General features: G+C 57.6%; 1 protein-coding gene across 1 annotated transcript; it reads left to right on the forward strand.

Annotated features, from left to right (window-relative positions):
• The first annotated feature begins 1,044 nt into the window (after positions 1-1,044).
• On the forward strand, positions 1,045-1,902 carry LOC101775370 (spidroin-2-like). The gene has a single exon (XM_004980349.1). The coding sequence runs from the start codon at positions 1,045-1,047 to the stop codon at positions 1,900-1,902; it is 858 nt and encodes a 285-aa protein (XP_004980406.1).
• The last annotated feature ends 14,168 nt before the right edge of the window (positions 1,903-16,070 follow it).

Below are 16,070 nucleotides of genomic sequence, written 5' to 3' on the forward strand. Positions count from 1 at the left end.
ACGCGCTGACCGAGGGCACCGCCTTGGCGGCGGGTGCGCTTGCTGCCTCCGAGATACGGCAGCGGATTCGGGAGGTGCTGGAGGACAAGGACGCCGAGTACCCGGTGCCCGGGCACCCGCCGATGCGCCCGGACGCGGGCTTCATAGACCTGGTAAGGGGTTGGGGCGCCAACTTCCTTTCTTCGCGTCTTGTAATTGTCATTATGACATGGGGCCGTTTTGCGTTCATAGGGCGCGCTGACCCGGGTCGTGGACTCGCTCCCGCCGGTGCCGAAGGACGCTGATCGGCGGACGTGAAACCGTCTCCTCGCCGAGGCGCAGAAGCGCCGTAAGGACAAGGACACGGCAAAAAAGAAGAAGAAGGCCGCCAAGGAGCTCCAACGGCGGCGGAGGGGGCAGGTCGTGACAGACGACGACGACGACGATGATGATGATGAAGTGGATGAAGATGAGGAAGATGATGAAGAGGGGGAGGAGCTGATTTCCTCCCTCTGATCGGGCGCACTTGTAATCCGGGAGGTGCGCTCGCAGACGGCCGCGGGGGATGAGGCGGAGGGGGCGTCCGCCCGGGCCTTGGTTTCGCAAGGCCCTGGGGCTGCGCCCTAGGGGTTGGCACGGAGCGCCCCCCAGGAGTTGACGCGGGGCGCCTCCCAGGAGCCGGCGTGGGACGCTCCCCAGGGGTCGGCGAGGGGTGCCCCCCAGGGGTTGACACGGGGCTCCTCCCTGGAGCCGGCACGGAGCGCCCCCCCGGGGTCTTCGGAGCCTACCCCCGCCGCTGCTCAGGAGCCGACGCGGGGCGCCCCCCAGGAGTCCGCCCAGGGCGCTCCCCGGAGGTCCGCGGAGACCGCCTCCGCCGTCGCGCCCGAGACTGGAGGGCAGTGAAGCGGCGACAAGCGGCCGCTGCCGGACGCCCTGGGGTCGGCGTCGGGCCCTGAGGCGAAGCGCGCGCGCCGTCCTTGTTCTTCGAGAACGTAAGTTGGCCTTCCTCGTGCGTCTTATTCCTCTCCCCTTCTCACGTCCGTTCCCGCTGACGTTTGCTCGTCGATGTGCAGAGCCGCCCCCCGTGGTCTCGTCTTGCAGCTGGCGCCCAAGAAGGCGTTGCGGGTGTCATCCTCTTCCGGGGGGCGGACCGCGGTCCCGCCCGCGGTGAGCGGCGGGGTCCTCGGTGAGGTCGCAGACCCCTCCGCGGAGGTGGCCCCCGTGACGGTGGCTGGCGGAGCGACGGCGGCGTCGGTCGCGGGAGGGGGAGTGGACCCCGTTCCACCTTCGGCTCCCCCGGTCGTCCCTACAGCGCAGGGCATCATTCCCCCAGGTCCTCAGACCGGGGAGGTGATTGACCTTGACGCCGACGAGGCGGAGGAGACGATGGTGACGGGAGGTGTGACGGATGCCCCCGCAGCCGTGGCGGGATCGGCCGCGGCGGCAACAGAGGAGGGAGTGCCTGCCCCCGCGACTGCGGCAGAGGAGGCAGCGGCGACGGAGGCGGGGACCTCCGCCCCGAGGATCCCAGCAAAGGTGGCTCCGGCGGCGGGGGCGGAGGGGCCCGCTCGAGGGACTCCGGCAGGAGCGGAGGAGCCTCCCTTGGTGGTTGCGGCGGAGGGCGAGGGAGCCGCGGGGATACCTATCTTGCCGCTCGCGTCGGAGGCGGCGCTGCCATTGGGCGACCCCGCGGCGGCCTCGGCGGCGACGGGTGTGCAGGCGCCGGGGCCGTCGGTGAACCCGGCGGCTTCCGGTGTGGTGGTGCCAACTTCGACGGCAGCGTCAGGATCGGCTCCCACCTCGGCCTTGGCTCCCATCGTTCCCAGGGCGTGGAGAGGGTCCGTCCTGCGTTGGGCATCCCATGAGGACCCGTCGAGGCACCTCTTCACCCTGGACGACGCCGCGGAGTGGCACAAGTGGTAGGCGGTGCAGGGTGGCCTCGCCCACGCCCGCGCGGCCCTGTCCTCGGCGATGGGGGCTTTGGACAACGCCGTCCTCCCTGGTAGCCAGGTACGTTGCTCCTTCCTGTTGGTGATCATCATTCCCCATTGCTTTGTCCCTGATGGCACGTCGTTGCAGGCTCTCCAAGAGTGCAGTCGGGGGAAATCTGATTTCCTCCGGCTGGAGCGGGGCGTCTGGGAGCGCTTCAATGTGGAGAGGGAGCGGACCAGGGAGCTGTCCCTGCAGGTTGCTGCCGCCCAGGGGGTCGTCGCCGACCTGCAAAGGCGTGAGGAGGCGGCGCAGGAGGAGGCGCGGCGGTCGGAAGCTAAGCTCCAAGCCGTCATCGACAAGGCCCGCCTTGATCGCGAGGAGTTCCAGGCTGCCGCCGAGAGGGCCCGCCACGACGCTGAGGAGCTCGCACGACTGAGGGGGGAGCATGAAGCCCTCCAGAAGACCGCCGAGCGCATCCGGCGTGAGCGGCACAAGGCTTGGCAGGACCGGGACGCCGAGAAGGTCCAGAAGGAGGAGGCCGAGAAGGTGGCGGCTGACCTTGGCGCGGAGGTCGGTCACCTCCGCTCACAAGTGCAGGGACTCCAGACCGCCGTGTCTCAAGGAGCCGACCGGGAGCGCGAGCTGAAGGCCTGGGCCGACGGTGAGACTCCTTTCCATTTCTGCGTTCCCGTGATGTTGTGGCGGTTCCTGACTTTGGTGGGCTTTTCTGGATGGTTCCTGCAGGAGAACTCGCCAAGCTGAGGGACCTTCTTGACGCGGAGCGTAGTGAGCACGGCGCCCTGCGGGATGCGGTCCGCGTCGTCTGCGACGGCTTCGGCGTGGTTCCGGAGGAAGGGTCGAGCTCTCTGCCAGCTCGTGTCCTCGGGGTATGCCGCCGGAGTCGCGAGATCGCCGTGGACGCGCTTCACACCGGCGTGCGGCGAGCCTTCGGGGTCTTCGGCTCCCACTATTCCGGCATCAACTTTGCCGGGATGAGCGGAGGGTACGCCGCCGGTTACTCCGAGGCCGAGCTGGACGAGATTGATGCGGTGGTGTTTACCCCGGCGGAAGCCCTCACGAAGCTCCTGGAGGATGAGGCCGTCCCTCCTGCAGACCCCCCGTCAAGTTAGCTGTACCGGGCTTGCGCCCAAATTGTAACATATGTCAGCTTCGAACTTGCTTCGTGATGGCCATACGGGCCTTTTTTATAACTTTGTCGTTCGAAAGTTTCCGATCCCCCTTTTTGTTCCTTTGGACTTTGAAAGTTTGGAGTGCGTCGTTGGGTGTGTCAGTAAGCTTTGATGGGCGAAGGCACCGTAGCCGCTGGGGCGTAGGTTTTTTCACAGTCCGGTCAATCTTGCCTGAGCACCGTTTGCGCATTCTTTCCTTTTTGCGTCCAAAAGTTTAGAAAAAAGGGGGGCTCGGTTTGAAAGAAAAAATGTTTCTTTTAGATGGTGCCAAGTGGCTTGGGCCGGAGCCCTCGATAGCCCCCGAGAGGTATGCGGCCCTGGAACGAGGCCAGGGTCGGATACCCCTGAGCTTTGACGAGAAAAGCCTGAACCGAGACGGCTTGGGTTTTCATTTTCCGCAAAAGAAAATTATCAAAATTGCAGACAAGTTTGTGCAGAACTTGGAAATAAGAGCTAGGGTAAAAGTGCCTTAGCTGTTCTATGTTCCAGACGTTGCTAAAGATCTGCCCGTCGGGAGTCGCCAGCTTGTAGGTGCCTGGCCGCAGTACTTGCGCGACGATGAAAGGGCCTTCCCACGGGGGAGTTAACTTGTGCCGACCCCTGTTGTCCTGGACGAGGCGGAGCACCAAGTCGCCGATGTTGAAGGCTCGGCCTTGCACCTTACGGCTGTGGTAACGCCGTAGGGCCTGCTGGTATTTAGCCGAGTGCAGCAGCGCTACGTCTCGTGCCTCATCGAGTCGATCTTGTGCGTCCTCGAGTGATGCCTGGTTTCCTTGTTCGTCGTATGCCTTGACCCTCGGCGATCCGTACTGTAGATCAGTGGGCAAGATGGCCTCGGACCCATAAATCATGAAGAACGGGGTGAAGCCCGTCGCCCGGCTGGGGGTCGTCCTCAGGCTCCAAAGGACTGCGGGGAGCTCAGCAACCCACCGTCCGCCAAACTTTTTAAGGCGGTCGAAGATCCATGGCTTGAGACCCTGGAGTATCATGCCGTTGGCTCGCTCGACTTGCCCGTTTGTGCGGGGGTGTGCCACGGCCGCCCAGTCCACTCGGATGTGGTGGTCATCACAGAACTGGAGGAATCTCTTCCCGGTGAACTGCGTGCCGTTGTCGGTGATGATGGAATTTGGGATCCCGAAGCGGTGGATGATGTCGGTGAAGAACTGTACCGCCTGCTCGGACCTGATTTGCGCCACCGGTTTTGCCTCGATCCATTTGGAGAACTTGTCAACGGTGACAAGTAGGTGGGTGAAGCCCCCGGGCGCTTTCTTGAAGGGTCCGACGAGATCCAGCCCCCAGACCGCGAATGGCCACGTGATGGGGATGGTCTGTAGTGCTTGTGCGGGCAGGTGAGTCTGGCGCGCAAAGAATTGGCACCCCTCACAGGTGTGGACTACCTGAGTAGCGTCGGTGACCGCGGTCGGCCAGTAGAAACCTTGTCGGAAGGCGTTGCCAACAAGGGTCCTTGGCGCGGCGTGAAGACCGCAGGCTCCAGCGTAGATATCCTGGATCAGCGCCTTTCCCTGTTCGATCGGGATGCAGCATGGAGGATCTCAGTGTGGCTTCTCTTGTAGAGCTCCTGGTTGATAACGACGAAGGATTTGGCGCGGCGCGCGATCCTATGGGCCTCCGTCTTGTCTGCCGGGAGCGTGTCGCGGACGAGGTAGTCGAGGTATGGGGCTCTCCAGTCGGTCGGGGGGTCGGCCCCCACCGTGGGGTCTGCCGCGATTTCCATGACCATGGGGCTAGAGGGATCGGCTCCCGGGGCCGAGTCGGGCAAAGTGGTGTCGACCCCCTCGGGACTGGCGCCCGGGCCTAGGATAGGTGGCGTGCTGCTGACCTCCCCTGAGTCGGGGCCCGACCCCGGGGCCGGGGGTGCTTCGCCGACCCCTGCCAGCTCAGGGTAACGGATTGAAGGCTTCAACTGGTCGCTAACGAAGACGCCGTCGGGGACGGGCATTCAGCCGGATGCTGCCTTTGCTAGCTCGTCGGCGGCTTCGTTGAAGCGCCTTGCGACATGGTTGAGCTCTAGCCCGTCGAAATTGTCTTCGAGCTTACGAACCTCATTGCAGTAGGCTGCATCTTGGGGTCGTGGCAGCTCCACTCCTTTATGACTTGTTCGACGACTAGCTGGGAGTCGCCCCAGATGTCCAGCCGACGGATGCCCAGCTCGATGGCGATGCGGAGCCCGTTGAGGAGGGCTTCGTACTCGGCGACATTGTTGGACGCAGGAAAATGGAGACGGATCATGTACCTGATGCACACGCCTAGAGGAGAGACGAAGACGAGACCCGCTCCGGCGCGGGCCCTCATCAGCGACCCATCCAAGTACATTGTCCAGTACTCCTGCTTCTCCGGCGCCGATGGTGTTTGAATCTCCGTCCACTCTGCCACGAAGTCAGTGAGTACCTGGGACTTGATGGCGGTGCAGGGGGCGTAGGTGATACCCTGGTCCATGAGCTCGAGCGCCCACTTCACGATCCTCCCCGTGGCGTCCTGGTTCCGGATTACTTCGCCTAACGGGAATGACGAAACAACCGTTACTAGGTGGGAGGTGAAGTAGTGGCGCAGCTTCCTCTTCGTGATAAGGACGGCGTAGATGAGCTTCTGGATCTGTGGGTAACGTGTCTTGGACTCGGACAAGACCTCGCTGATGAAATACATTGGGCGTTGCACCTTGAGGGTGTGTCCCTCCTCTTCTCGTTCCACCGCCAGGGCCGCGCTAACCACTTGGGTGGTCGCCGCGATGTAGAGCAGGAGGGGCTCGCCGTCGGTCGGTGGGACTAGGACCGGGGCCTTCGTCAGGAGGTCCTTGAGTTGGTCAAGTGCCTCCTGGGCCTCGCCGGTCCATTCAAAGCGGTCAGCCTTTTTCAGGAGTCGATAGAGAGGAAGCTCTCGCTCACCGAGGCGCGAGATGAAGCGGCTTAGGGCCGCCAAGCATCCCGTGACACACTGGACTCCCTTTATGTTCCGGATTGGCCCCATGTCGCTGATGGCCGCTATCTTCTCCGGGTTCGCTTCGATGCCGCGCACGGAGACGATGAAGCCTAATAGCATGCCCCTCGGGACTCCGAATACACATTTTTCGGGATTGAGCTTAATACGCTTATCCCTCAGCCTTTCGAAGGCTAATTCTAGGTCGGGGATGAGCTGATCGCCCCTCTTGGATTTGACCACGATGTCATCAACGTAAGCCTCAACGATCCGCCCGATGAGGTCCCCGAAGCACTTTAGCATGCATCGCTGGAAAGTAGCCCCCGCGTTTTTGAGGCTGAATGGCATCTTAACGTAGCAGTAGGGGCCAAAGGGGGTGATGAAGGAGGTGGCGAGCTGGTCGGTCTCTTTCATCGCGATCTGATGGTAGCCGGAATATGCGTCGAGGAAGCTGAGGGTTTCGCACCCGGCAGTTGAGTTGACTATTTGATCTATGCGTGGCAAAGGAAATGGATCCTTTGAACACGCTTTGTTTAGACCGGTATAATCAACACACATCCTTCATTTCCCATTCTTTTTTGGTACAAGGATAGGATTAGCCAGCCACTCGGGGTGGTGCACTTCCTTGATGAACCCGGCCGTCAGAAGCTTCTGGAGCTCCTCGCCGATGGCCTTGCGCCTTTCTTCGTCGAAACGGCGCAGTCCTTGCTTTACTGGCTTGGAGCCGGCCTTGATGTTCAAGGAGTGCTCGGCGACTTCTCTCGGAATGCCAGGCATGTCCGAGGGCCTCCACGCGAAGACGTCGCTGTTCGCGCGGAGGAAGTCGACGAGCGCGCTTTCCTATTTAGGGGACAAGGCAGCACTGATCCGCACGACTCCTCCGTCGGAACAGCTGGGATCAAGGGGGACCTCCTTGATGCCTTCGGTGGGCTCAAAGGAGGTGGTCGGCTGCTTGGAGTCAGGCCGGTCCTCGGTGGCCTCCGCGAGCTGGATCGCCAGATTGCTCATGACGGTGATGGCCACGGCGTACTCGCAACATTCCACGTCGCACTCATACGCCTTCTGAAAGGTCGTGCCGACCGTGATGACCCCGTTGGGCCCCGGCAGCTTGAGCTTGAGGTAGGTGTAGTTGGGGATGGCCATGAACTTTGCGTAGCATGGCCGTCCCAAGATGGCGTGGTAGGTTCCACGGAACCCTACCACCTCAAAGGTGAGGACCTCCTTCCTGTAGTTGGAAGGGGTCCCGAAAGTAACGGGCAAGTCGATTTGCCCGAGAGGCATTGCCTGCTTCCCTGGCACGACGCCGCGGAAAGGCGCCTTGCTGGGACGGAGGTGGGAACGGTTGATCCCCATAGCGTCGAGGGTCTCGGCGTAGAGGATGTTGAGGCCGCTGCCGCCATCCATGAGCACCTTGGTGAGGCACGTCGTGCCGACGATGGGGTCGACGACGAGAGGGTAGCGTCCCGGATGCCGGACGCGTCGAGGGTGGTTGGACCGATCAAAGGTGATGGCCGGTCCCGACCAGTCCAGGAAGGCCGGAGTTGCTGGCTCGACCGCGTAGACCTCCCGGTGCTCCAGCTTCTGCTGGCGCTTGGTGTCGTACGCCGCGGAGCCGCCAAAGATCATGAAGCAGCCGTCCACCTTGGGAAAGCCGTCTTCCTTCTCTTCGTCGCCCTTCTTTTCCTCATCGGGTTTTCGCTTTCGGTCGCCTTTCACCGGGTTGCCCACAAAGTACCTCTTCATGAGGTTGCAGTCTTAGTAGGCATGCTTCGCGGGGAACTCGTGGTTCGGGCACGGTCCCTCGAGCAGTTTGTCGAAGAAGCTGGGAGTGCCCTCGGGGGGCGGCTGCCCTCGCTTACGCTCGACAGCAGCCACGAGGGGAGCCTCGCGCCGCTGTTTGCCCTTCTTCTTCTGCTGGCGGTTGGGGGTGCCTTCGTCAGCATCCTCCTCCCGCTTTGCCTTGCCTTTGGAGCGGTCGAAGATCGCTCCAACAGCCTCTTCGCCCGAGGCGTAGCTGGTGGCGATGTTGAGGAGCTCCTCCGTGGTTTGTGGGCCTCGGTGCCCCAGCTCGTGGACGAGGGGCCAGCAGGAGGTTCCCACTAGGAAAGCCCCTATGACGTCGGTGTCCGCGACGTTGGAGAGCTCGGTGCGCTTCCTGGAGAGGCGCCAGATATAATCCCGGAGGGACTCGTCCGCTCCCTGGAGACAGCTCCGGAGGTCCCAGGAATTGCCGGGGAGCGTGTACGTGCCTTGGAAGTTCCCTATGAAGACCTCCTTCAGGTCGTTCCAGTTGCGGATTCGTCCCAAAGGGATATGTTCCAGCCAAGCTCGCGTTGAGTCGGCTAGGAAGAGGGGTAGGTTGCGGATGATAAACAGGTCATCATCCGCCCCGCCGGCTTGACATGCAAGCCGGTAGTCGCTGAGCCATACCCCAGGGTTCGTCTCCCCTGAGTATTTGGCCATATTTGTGGGTTGCCTGAAGCGTGGCGGAAAAGGCGCGTTCAAGATGCGCGCAGAGAAGGCCCGGGGCCCAGCCGGGCTGGGGCTCGGGCTGCGGTCTTCCCCGCTGTCGTAGCGCCCGCCGCGGTGAACGTGGTAGCCTCGATCCACCCTATCCTCCCTGTCCGCGCGGGAGCGCCTCCGCGCATTCAGGGTGTCGCGGGCGTCGCGGACGGGGCCGACGCGCTGGTGGACGGATCGAGCCTCGCCTCCCGCGGGTGGTGGCGTCCGTCGGGTGGACGCTGCCTGGTTTGCCCTAGGAGGGGGTTGATGGACAGACTCCCCCCGTCTTTCCGGGGGCGCGTCGGGCATCGCCCTGCTGGCCTTCTGTCCGCGTCGCCGGGACACGGAACTTTCTGCCTGCTGGACGGCGGCGCATTCGAGCAGGTTGCACATCTCTTGGCGTGCCCGTCGCTCCTCGAGCGTCGCCGGTTCAGGGAGTTGCCGGAGCAAGATCGCCGCGACTGCGACGTTTTGGCTGGCGTGGGCAAAGAGCTGTGGACGCTCTTCATCCGCGCAAATGCGCTGCTGGATGTCGCGCACCCGTTGTCATGCTCCGCCCTCGTGGTGGGGATGCTCGATCTCTTGGCGGGAGCCCGCGCGCGCCTCCGGCTGCTGAGAGCACTCTGGTTCCCTTGGTAAGGCTCCGGTTGTAGCCGCGGCGCGCGAGGGGGGAGTCCTCTGTCTCCCCTCGGCGCCGTTGCCGTTGGACCCCTCGGAGTGCGCGTCGGCCATGAGACACTCACGCGAGGGGTGGGGGCTCCCGCTGCCGGAGCCGGTGTCGGAGATCGTCCTCGCCGCGCCTGCGAGCTCGTTGCTCACGGGCGACGTGGTCATGGACCATGTTAGGAGGTGGTCGTAAGCCCCCGTGGCATTGCGTAGCCCAAAGGGCCGTCCTCCTGGTAAGGGCCTTCTGGTATGCACCCGGCCGCTCGCCGCTGTCCTGGCGGCGGGGCCGAGGATGGCGAGACGAGCGGGCAAGATGAGGATTGGGATCAGCTCGATCCCTTCCCCGGTGGCGAGGAAGTCCAGGCTCCCGAAACGGATCAGGGAGCCCGGAGCGAAGCTGATATCGTAATTGGCCATCTGAGGCCGGAGATGTACGCGCAAAGGTCCCCTACCTAGCGCGCCAACTGTCGTTGTCAAGATTTGCGGATCAAGACTTAGACTAGTAAATTTCTTTTATGCGCGTAAGGCTTCAGATGGTGGCGTGGGAGACACGGGTTTAGATTGGTTCGGGCAAGGGAAGCCCTACGTCCAGTATCGAGGATGCTCGTATTGCCCACGCGGGGTTCTATAGTAGGGGTTACAGATCGACGAGAGAGGGACTGGTCCCAAGTCTCTTTCGTGCTTGTGCTCTCAGGGAGAGTAGTAATGTGCTGTGGCTTGTGGGAGAAGACGCCGATCCCCTTCTCTGGCCCCCGATGCCCCCTTTTATATCGGAAGGGGGCTGCCGGGGTTACAGCTTGAGACCGGGTGATGAGGGCAGTAAGAGTTTAAATGTAGTACGGTAAAAATACGACAAGAAGGGAGAAACCTAAGTTCCTAGGCGCCCGGTGCCTTTGCCGGCCGCTGACGAGCGCCGGCGTGCATGTTGGAGGAGGAGGGCGGCCGTGTGCCAACTGTCGTCGCGCCCTACAGATAGCCTCTTCGGTGTCCGTAGGCGTCGGGTTATGATGAAGGCGTTTCGTCGTCACTCCGGTGTCCGTTGGGAGGGACGGCGGATGCTACCGTCCTGATGATGGGTTTTGGAGAGAGGGCGTCACATCTCTGCTTCCGGGCGCGCGGGGCCCGAGGACGGGCGAGTCTTCCCTCTGCTCCGGTCGGCGCAGGCCATGAGTACCCTGCGGCGAATGGAAGGAAGCCGCCAGCACTGTAGCTTGTACAGTGTGGTCGTGCATGGGTACTTGCAGCGGGTTGCTTGAGGAGCGCGGTCATCCTTCTCCCTGCCAGGCCTGCGGCGCATTTATGATGAGGTCGACAAGGGGGACCCACGGGATCGTTACCTTGACCACCCGGTCCGCACCCGAGGGGGATATCCATCCTGGGGGCCCCAGTGAGTTCGACCCCTGTGCTCGGGGTCGGACGAGGCGGAACCTTGTGGCGAGGGGTCGGGCGCCCACGACCCCGGGGTCACGGTCGGACGAGGCGGAGCCTCATGGCGGGAGGTCGGATGCTCCCGACCCCGAGACCGTGGTCGGGCGAGGCGTAGTCTTACTCATGTTGGGCTTGACGGTGATTTCGTTATCCCAGATGGGCCTGGGCCTTCATGTTTGTTCCTTTAAGCGGTATTTAGGAGATCGTTAATATTTCCCCCCAACAGTAAGGCTAGCATTTTGGTTATGATTTTTGCTATCCCGTGGATGAGGCTTATGGGTCGAAAGTCCGATATATTGTCCCCTTGCTCTTTCTTTAGGATGATAATTATGTTGGCCGCATTAAGAATGTTGAAGAAGTTGTGCCTCCAGCTGTGGAAGGTGTGTATCAGGCTCATAAGTTCTACCTTGATTGTTTCCCAACATTTGATGAAAAAATTGGTTGTGAAGCCGTCCGGGCCGGGTGCTTTGTCCTTGGGCATAAGTTTTAGAGTGCATTTGACCTCTTCCTCTGTGAAGTCATCATCGAGGGCTGTTAGGTCAATTGTCGTTTGTGGGAGGACGTCCTAGTGAAGTCAAGGTCCCTCTCCTGAGGCGTGCCTAGGACATTCACATAGTGGGCCGAGTAATGGAGGCCTTGTCATGATGGGAGGTTGCCCAACCGTTGTTCGCATGTAGTTTGGTTGTGAAATTTTTTCGTCATCTTGAGTTGGCCTTTGGGTGGAAGAAGCGCATGTTGGCATTGCCCAGTTTCAGGTTGGTTATTTAGGAGCATGCCTATTGCGGAGACATTCTAGAATCGCTAATCCCATGACGTATTTCTTTAATTTTGTCTGTAGCACCATCTCTTTGTCTGTCAAGGTTCTTGTTTCCTACGCAATGTCGAACTGCAGAATGACTGATTGTGCCATATGAAACTGCAGACGTGCTTTTGAGAAGAGGGACTTGCTTCATTTCCTCAGAGCTTTAGCGGTTGCTGCCAGTCTAAAATTTAGTCGATGCACTGGATTCGTGTGTGTGTTAGGGGCTGACCACGCCTGTTGGATAACTTGTTGGAATCCAGGCATGGAAGTCCAAAAGTTCTCAAATCTGAATGGTCAGGGTCATGGTAGGCTCTCCTGATTGGAGAGTAGGAGCGGGCAATGATCTGAGAGGGAGGTTGATAGCGCTAAGACGTGAGAAGCAAAGGTGATATCCCAGGCATCATTGCAGAAGACTCTGTCAAGATGGACAAGGGTTGGGTTTCGCCGTTTGTTGCTCCAGGTGAACTTTCTATTTTGTAGATGGACTTCCTTTAAATTGCAATGGTTGAGAGTGTCTCTGAAGTTTTGCATTCGCCTCTGATTAAGGTTTGTGTTATTTTTATCACGCGCTCGGTAGATTAAGTTGAAATCACCTAAGGTGAGCCATCTGATGTGTGGCAGTGGGCTACTATTGCGAATATCAGCTAGGAAGTCGGGCTTTTCGGTATCTTTTGTAGGGCCATACACTGTTGTGAGTAGGAAGGTGAGATTAGACTCTTTAATTGTTATCATCGCTGTAATGGAGTAGGTTTGAATTAAAATGTGTTGAATGTTGATGAAGTTTTCGTTCCACATCAGAAGAATTCCCCCACGCTCCCCTGATATTCCTCTCGCCGGTAAGATCGTGTCCTTACTGGAAACTTTGGCTTTAGTCCCGGTTGGTAGGCCTCAAATCTCTCTAAAAGACATCCGGGATAAATTTTTTAAGACAAAGGGGGGACCTTTAGTCCTGGTTGGTGTTACCAACCGGGACTGAAAAATTTCAAAAAAAATAAATAAAAAAAGCCCTACGCCCGCGTTGGCCGCTAGTCGGCCACTCGCCCGCGTTGCCCGACCACTGGCCTCCGCCTCCGCTGCCGGCTTTCAGCCTCCGCCCACGCTCCGCCTCAATGCGCTTGCACTCCGCCTCCGCTGACGGCCCGTCCCCCCACGTGCCGCTACCCTTCCTCACCCCGCTGCCGCTCCTCACTGCCAGTTAGGGGCGAGCAGAGGGGGAAGGGGTGGGGCAGCAGGGGGAAGGGAAGGGGCGGCGGCACCCGCTCGCCCGCAACTCACCTGGAAGTGCCCGGGAACGGAGGAGAAGAGAAAGAGGGAAAGAGGATAAGGAGAGGAGGAGAGAAAAAGAAGAGGATAAGGAGAGAAGTGCCTGGAAGAATGGGAGAGAGGAGGAGAAGAGAAAGATGAGGAAGAGGGAGGGGGCTGTGGCGGGTATGAAGGGACCTTTTGTCCCGGTTGGGAATTCCAATCGGTCCCCCTTGTCCCGGTTGGTAATTCCAACCGGGACTAATGTTTTAGTCCCTTTTGGAATTACCAACCGGGACTAAAGGGGGCCTTTAGTCCCCGTTAGTGTTTCCAACTAGGGCAAAAGGCCTCTCCAAACCACTGGCCTTTACAACCAGGATTAAAGGGGCTCTTTAGTCCTGGTTGGTGAGTCCCCCACCAGTGGCTGAGTTTTAGTCCCGGTTGGTGAACCTTTAGTCACGGGCTAAATATTAATCAGGATAAAAGGGAGTGGATGGAAGGTAAGTTCTCCAGTAGTGTGTATTTTCTTAATTTGAAACCCTTTTTAGTATTGAATAAGTTGTGTGTCATGTTTCGCATTTTGGTCTCTTACAGCAAGATGATGAAGTGAGCATCTCTTGTGCACAGTAGAGCGTCTTGCTTCAAAGTTAAGCCCTCACACGTTCCAGCTTAAAAACATCTAAGTTGTGTGTTGACATGTTGGAAAAACATGGGAGACACTAGCAGCTGGAGATGGTTTCAGCTTGATGTTGTAGCATGACATGCAGCGACGGCACCATGAGGATGTATAAGTCAAGCAGTACAGACTTGCAGAAGGTCCACGGGGGTGTTTGGGTAACACCTCCTAAACTTCAGTACCTGTCACGTCGGATGTTTGGATACTAATTGGGAGTATTAAATATAGTCTAATTACAAAACTAATTACACAGATGGAGTCTAATGTGCGAGACGAATCTATTAAGTCTAATTAGTCCATGATTTGACAATGTGGTGCTACAGTAACCAGTTGCTAATGATGGATTAATTAGGCTTAATAGATTCGTCTCGCGAATTAGTATAAGGGTTCTGCAGTTAATTTTATAATTAGTTCATGTTTAATCCTCCTAGTTAGTATTCGAACATCCGATGTGACCCTCCTAAAATTTAATACCTCGTATCCAAACACCTTAAGTAGAGTTTATGCATGAAAACAACAAATGGCGTTCGGTGCCCCTGAAGGCCCTACGCAGAGGGCTGCACCGAACAGGAAGGGCGTCGAAGCGCCAGGCGAAGCTAGAAGTTCTTGACCGATACATGGTGAAAGCAGCACACAGGAACGAGGTTTTTTAAACATCAGTAGCAACCTCCCGCAGACCATCTGCCGCAAACTCAGGATTAATCTCCTCTGTCATCACGCTTGGACTGCAGCGTTTGGGACTAGGGACACGGAGAGTGAGATAGATCTCGCTTCAGGGAGATGAATTCTGGCATTCCGCGATGGGTCATTCCAGCTTGGAGTGCCTGGTCTCGGAAGAGCTGAAGTGGCAATACGGGTTTGTTTGTTTGGTTTGGACTTTTTTATTAGTTCGTGTTTATTGTAACTGATTCATTTTTCGAATTTGAGTGAGAGACTGAATAACCCTCCTCCTGGACTCGAGCTTCGTGGACCTGAAGGGAGGAAACCACGAAGATTTTGTGTGCCGGTCGCTTTGGAGATTGGGCCGTAAAACTCAAGAAAAAAGGGCTAGACCAGAAGAATGGGCTCTCAGACCAAAAGCAAAGGCGAATCGGCGGCAGTAATTCCAGTCCACCTCACACACACTGGACTAGACTGTACGATAATAAACGGGCCTGGCCCACTGAAAATTCATAACAAATCTCAATGCCAACAAAGATTACCACCCACATTTTTTTACCAATCATTAAGTTCCTTAGTTCCACGTATTGACAGTAAAAATATGGGTGAAACGCAGAGTATGATTTCGGTCAGAAAAATAAATTGAGTGTGCAATATTAATCTGAGTGAAAAGGATGAAGCATATCAACCAGATTTCATAACTACTACCCTTCGACAAATACAAAAAGGGTGATAGCATTCGATATCCGTTAAAAACCAACCAAACAAAAGCACCTACTTGCAGGGTCACGTAAGCTTAGGTTACACACCTGACCTGATAATTCACTCGCGATCTTAGGGCAAGGAGTGTGCCACAGGACATAGGAGCAGGACACACAAATCATTTAATCTTTTGGCCCCCATCACCAGGTAGTTCCAATCAAAATTTAAAATGCTGCCTCTCCACCTTGTGCATGGACATGGGGACAGAAAGAGTAAACTGAAAACGTTCTTAATTCCTGCAAATGAGCTGAACGAGATGACAATAGCATCTCACAATGGTTAAGCACTTAAGGTTACACTCATGTGTTTGCTACTGAAAATTAACAAACAGGTTTACAACAAATAAACACAAAGACACTAAACCTTGAAAAAAACTAAGGGGGTTACAATGACAAAAAAAAAGAGGATTTAAATGAAGATGGTCAATGAAAAGAAAAATCTTGCCCATTGCACTAAACACTGAACAAAGAATGAACACACTACAACACACACATACACTATTCAAAAAATGACCACCCATAGATCAGTACTGCCCCCAAAAAGGGTATAAGACAAAGATAACATAAGGATACAGTTAACAAAACACAAGAACAGAAAAATAAAATCCAAAAAACACCCTCCGTAATGTAGATGACAACCATTATTAGGTGTTCTATCCCTGGATAATTGATCCAATTCCACGGATAGACCCCAACTCTTAGATCACCGCGAGGGGATCCTAAAATTCCGATCACTCATAACAAGGTAGGGAGCACCCCACCCCAAAATATTCTCCCTCAAGTACATCGGCATAAATTAAGAAAATCCTAAAAAGTCCAACCCAAACAAAATCCCCTCCTCAGTATAGTTTCAAAAATACTAAGGTCCTGTTTGGCACGGCTCCACTCCTAAACTCCAGCAACTCCATCAAAAAATTCAGCCAAACACCCAACTCCAAAACTCCATGGAGTTGCCAACTCCATGGAGTTGTAGTGCAAATGGAGGTGGAGTTTTGGAGCACCTCTTTTGCTACTCCAGAAACCTCTCTTTTAAACCTTCTCGTGGAGTTGGTGGGTAATTACCCACCAATGTCACTGGTTACACAAAAAAACGTTTCATTCTATTCTCCCGAGCCCCACTCGCCGCCAGAGCCCTGCCCGTCGCCGCCCCCGTGGGCGGCCGGCCCCGCCGCCCGCCGCCGCCCGTCACCACGCCCGTCGCCGCCTGCCGCCGCCCGTCGCCGCACGCTGCCCGTCGCCGCGGCGTCGACCCGTCGCCTCCCGCCGCCGCCCGTCGCGCGGCCGTCGCCCGTTGCCGC

Source organism: Setaria italica, chromosome VIII, assembly GCF_000263155.2.
Source record: "Setaria italica strain Yugu1 chromosome VIII, Setaria_italica_v2.0, whole genome shotgun sequence".
NCBI classification, from domain to species: domain Eukaryota; kingdom Viridiplantae; phylum Streptophyta; class Magnoliopsida; order Poales; family Poaceae; genus Setaria; species Setaria italica.

What these genes read in the sequence shown, in the direction of transcription:
- LOC101775370 (XM_004980349.1), top strand. Translation starts at nt 1,045, where the DNA reads ATGTGCAGAGCCGCCCCCCGTGGTCTCGTCTTGCAGCTGGCGCCCAAG.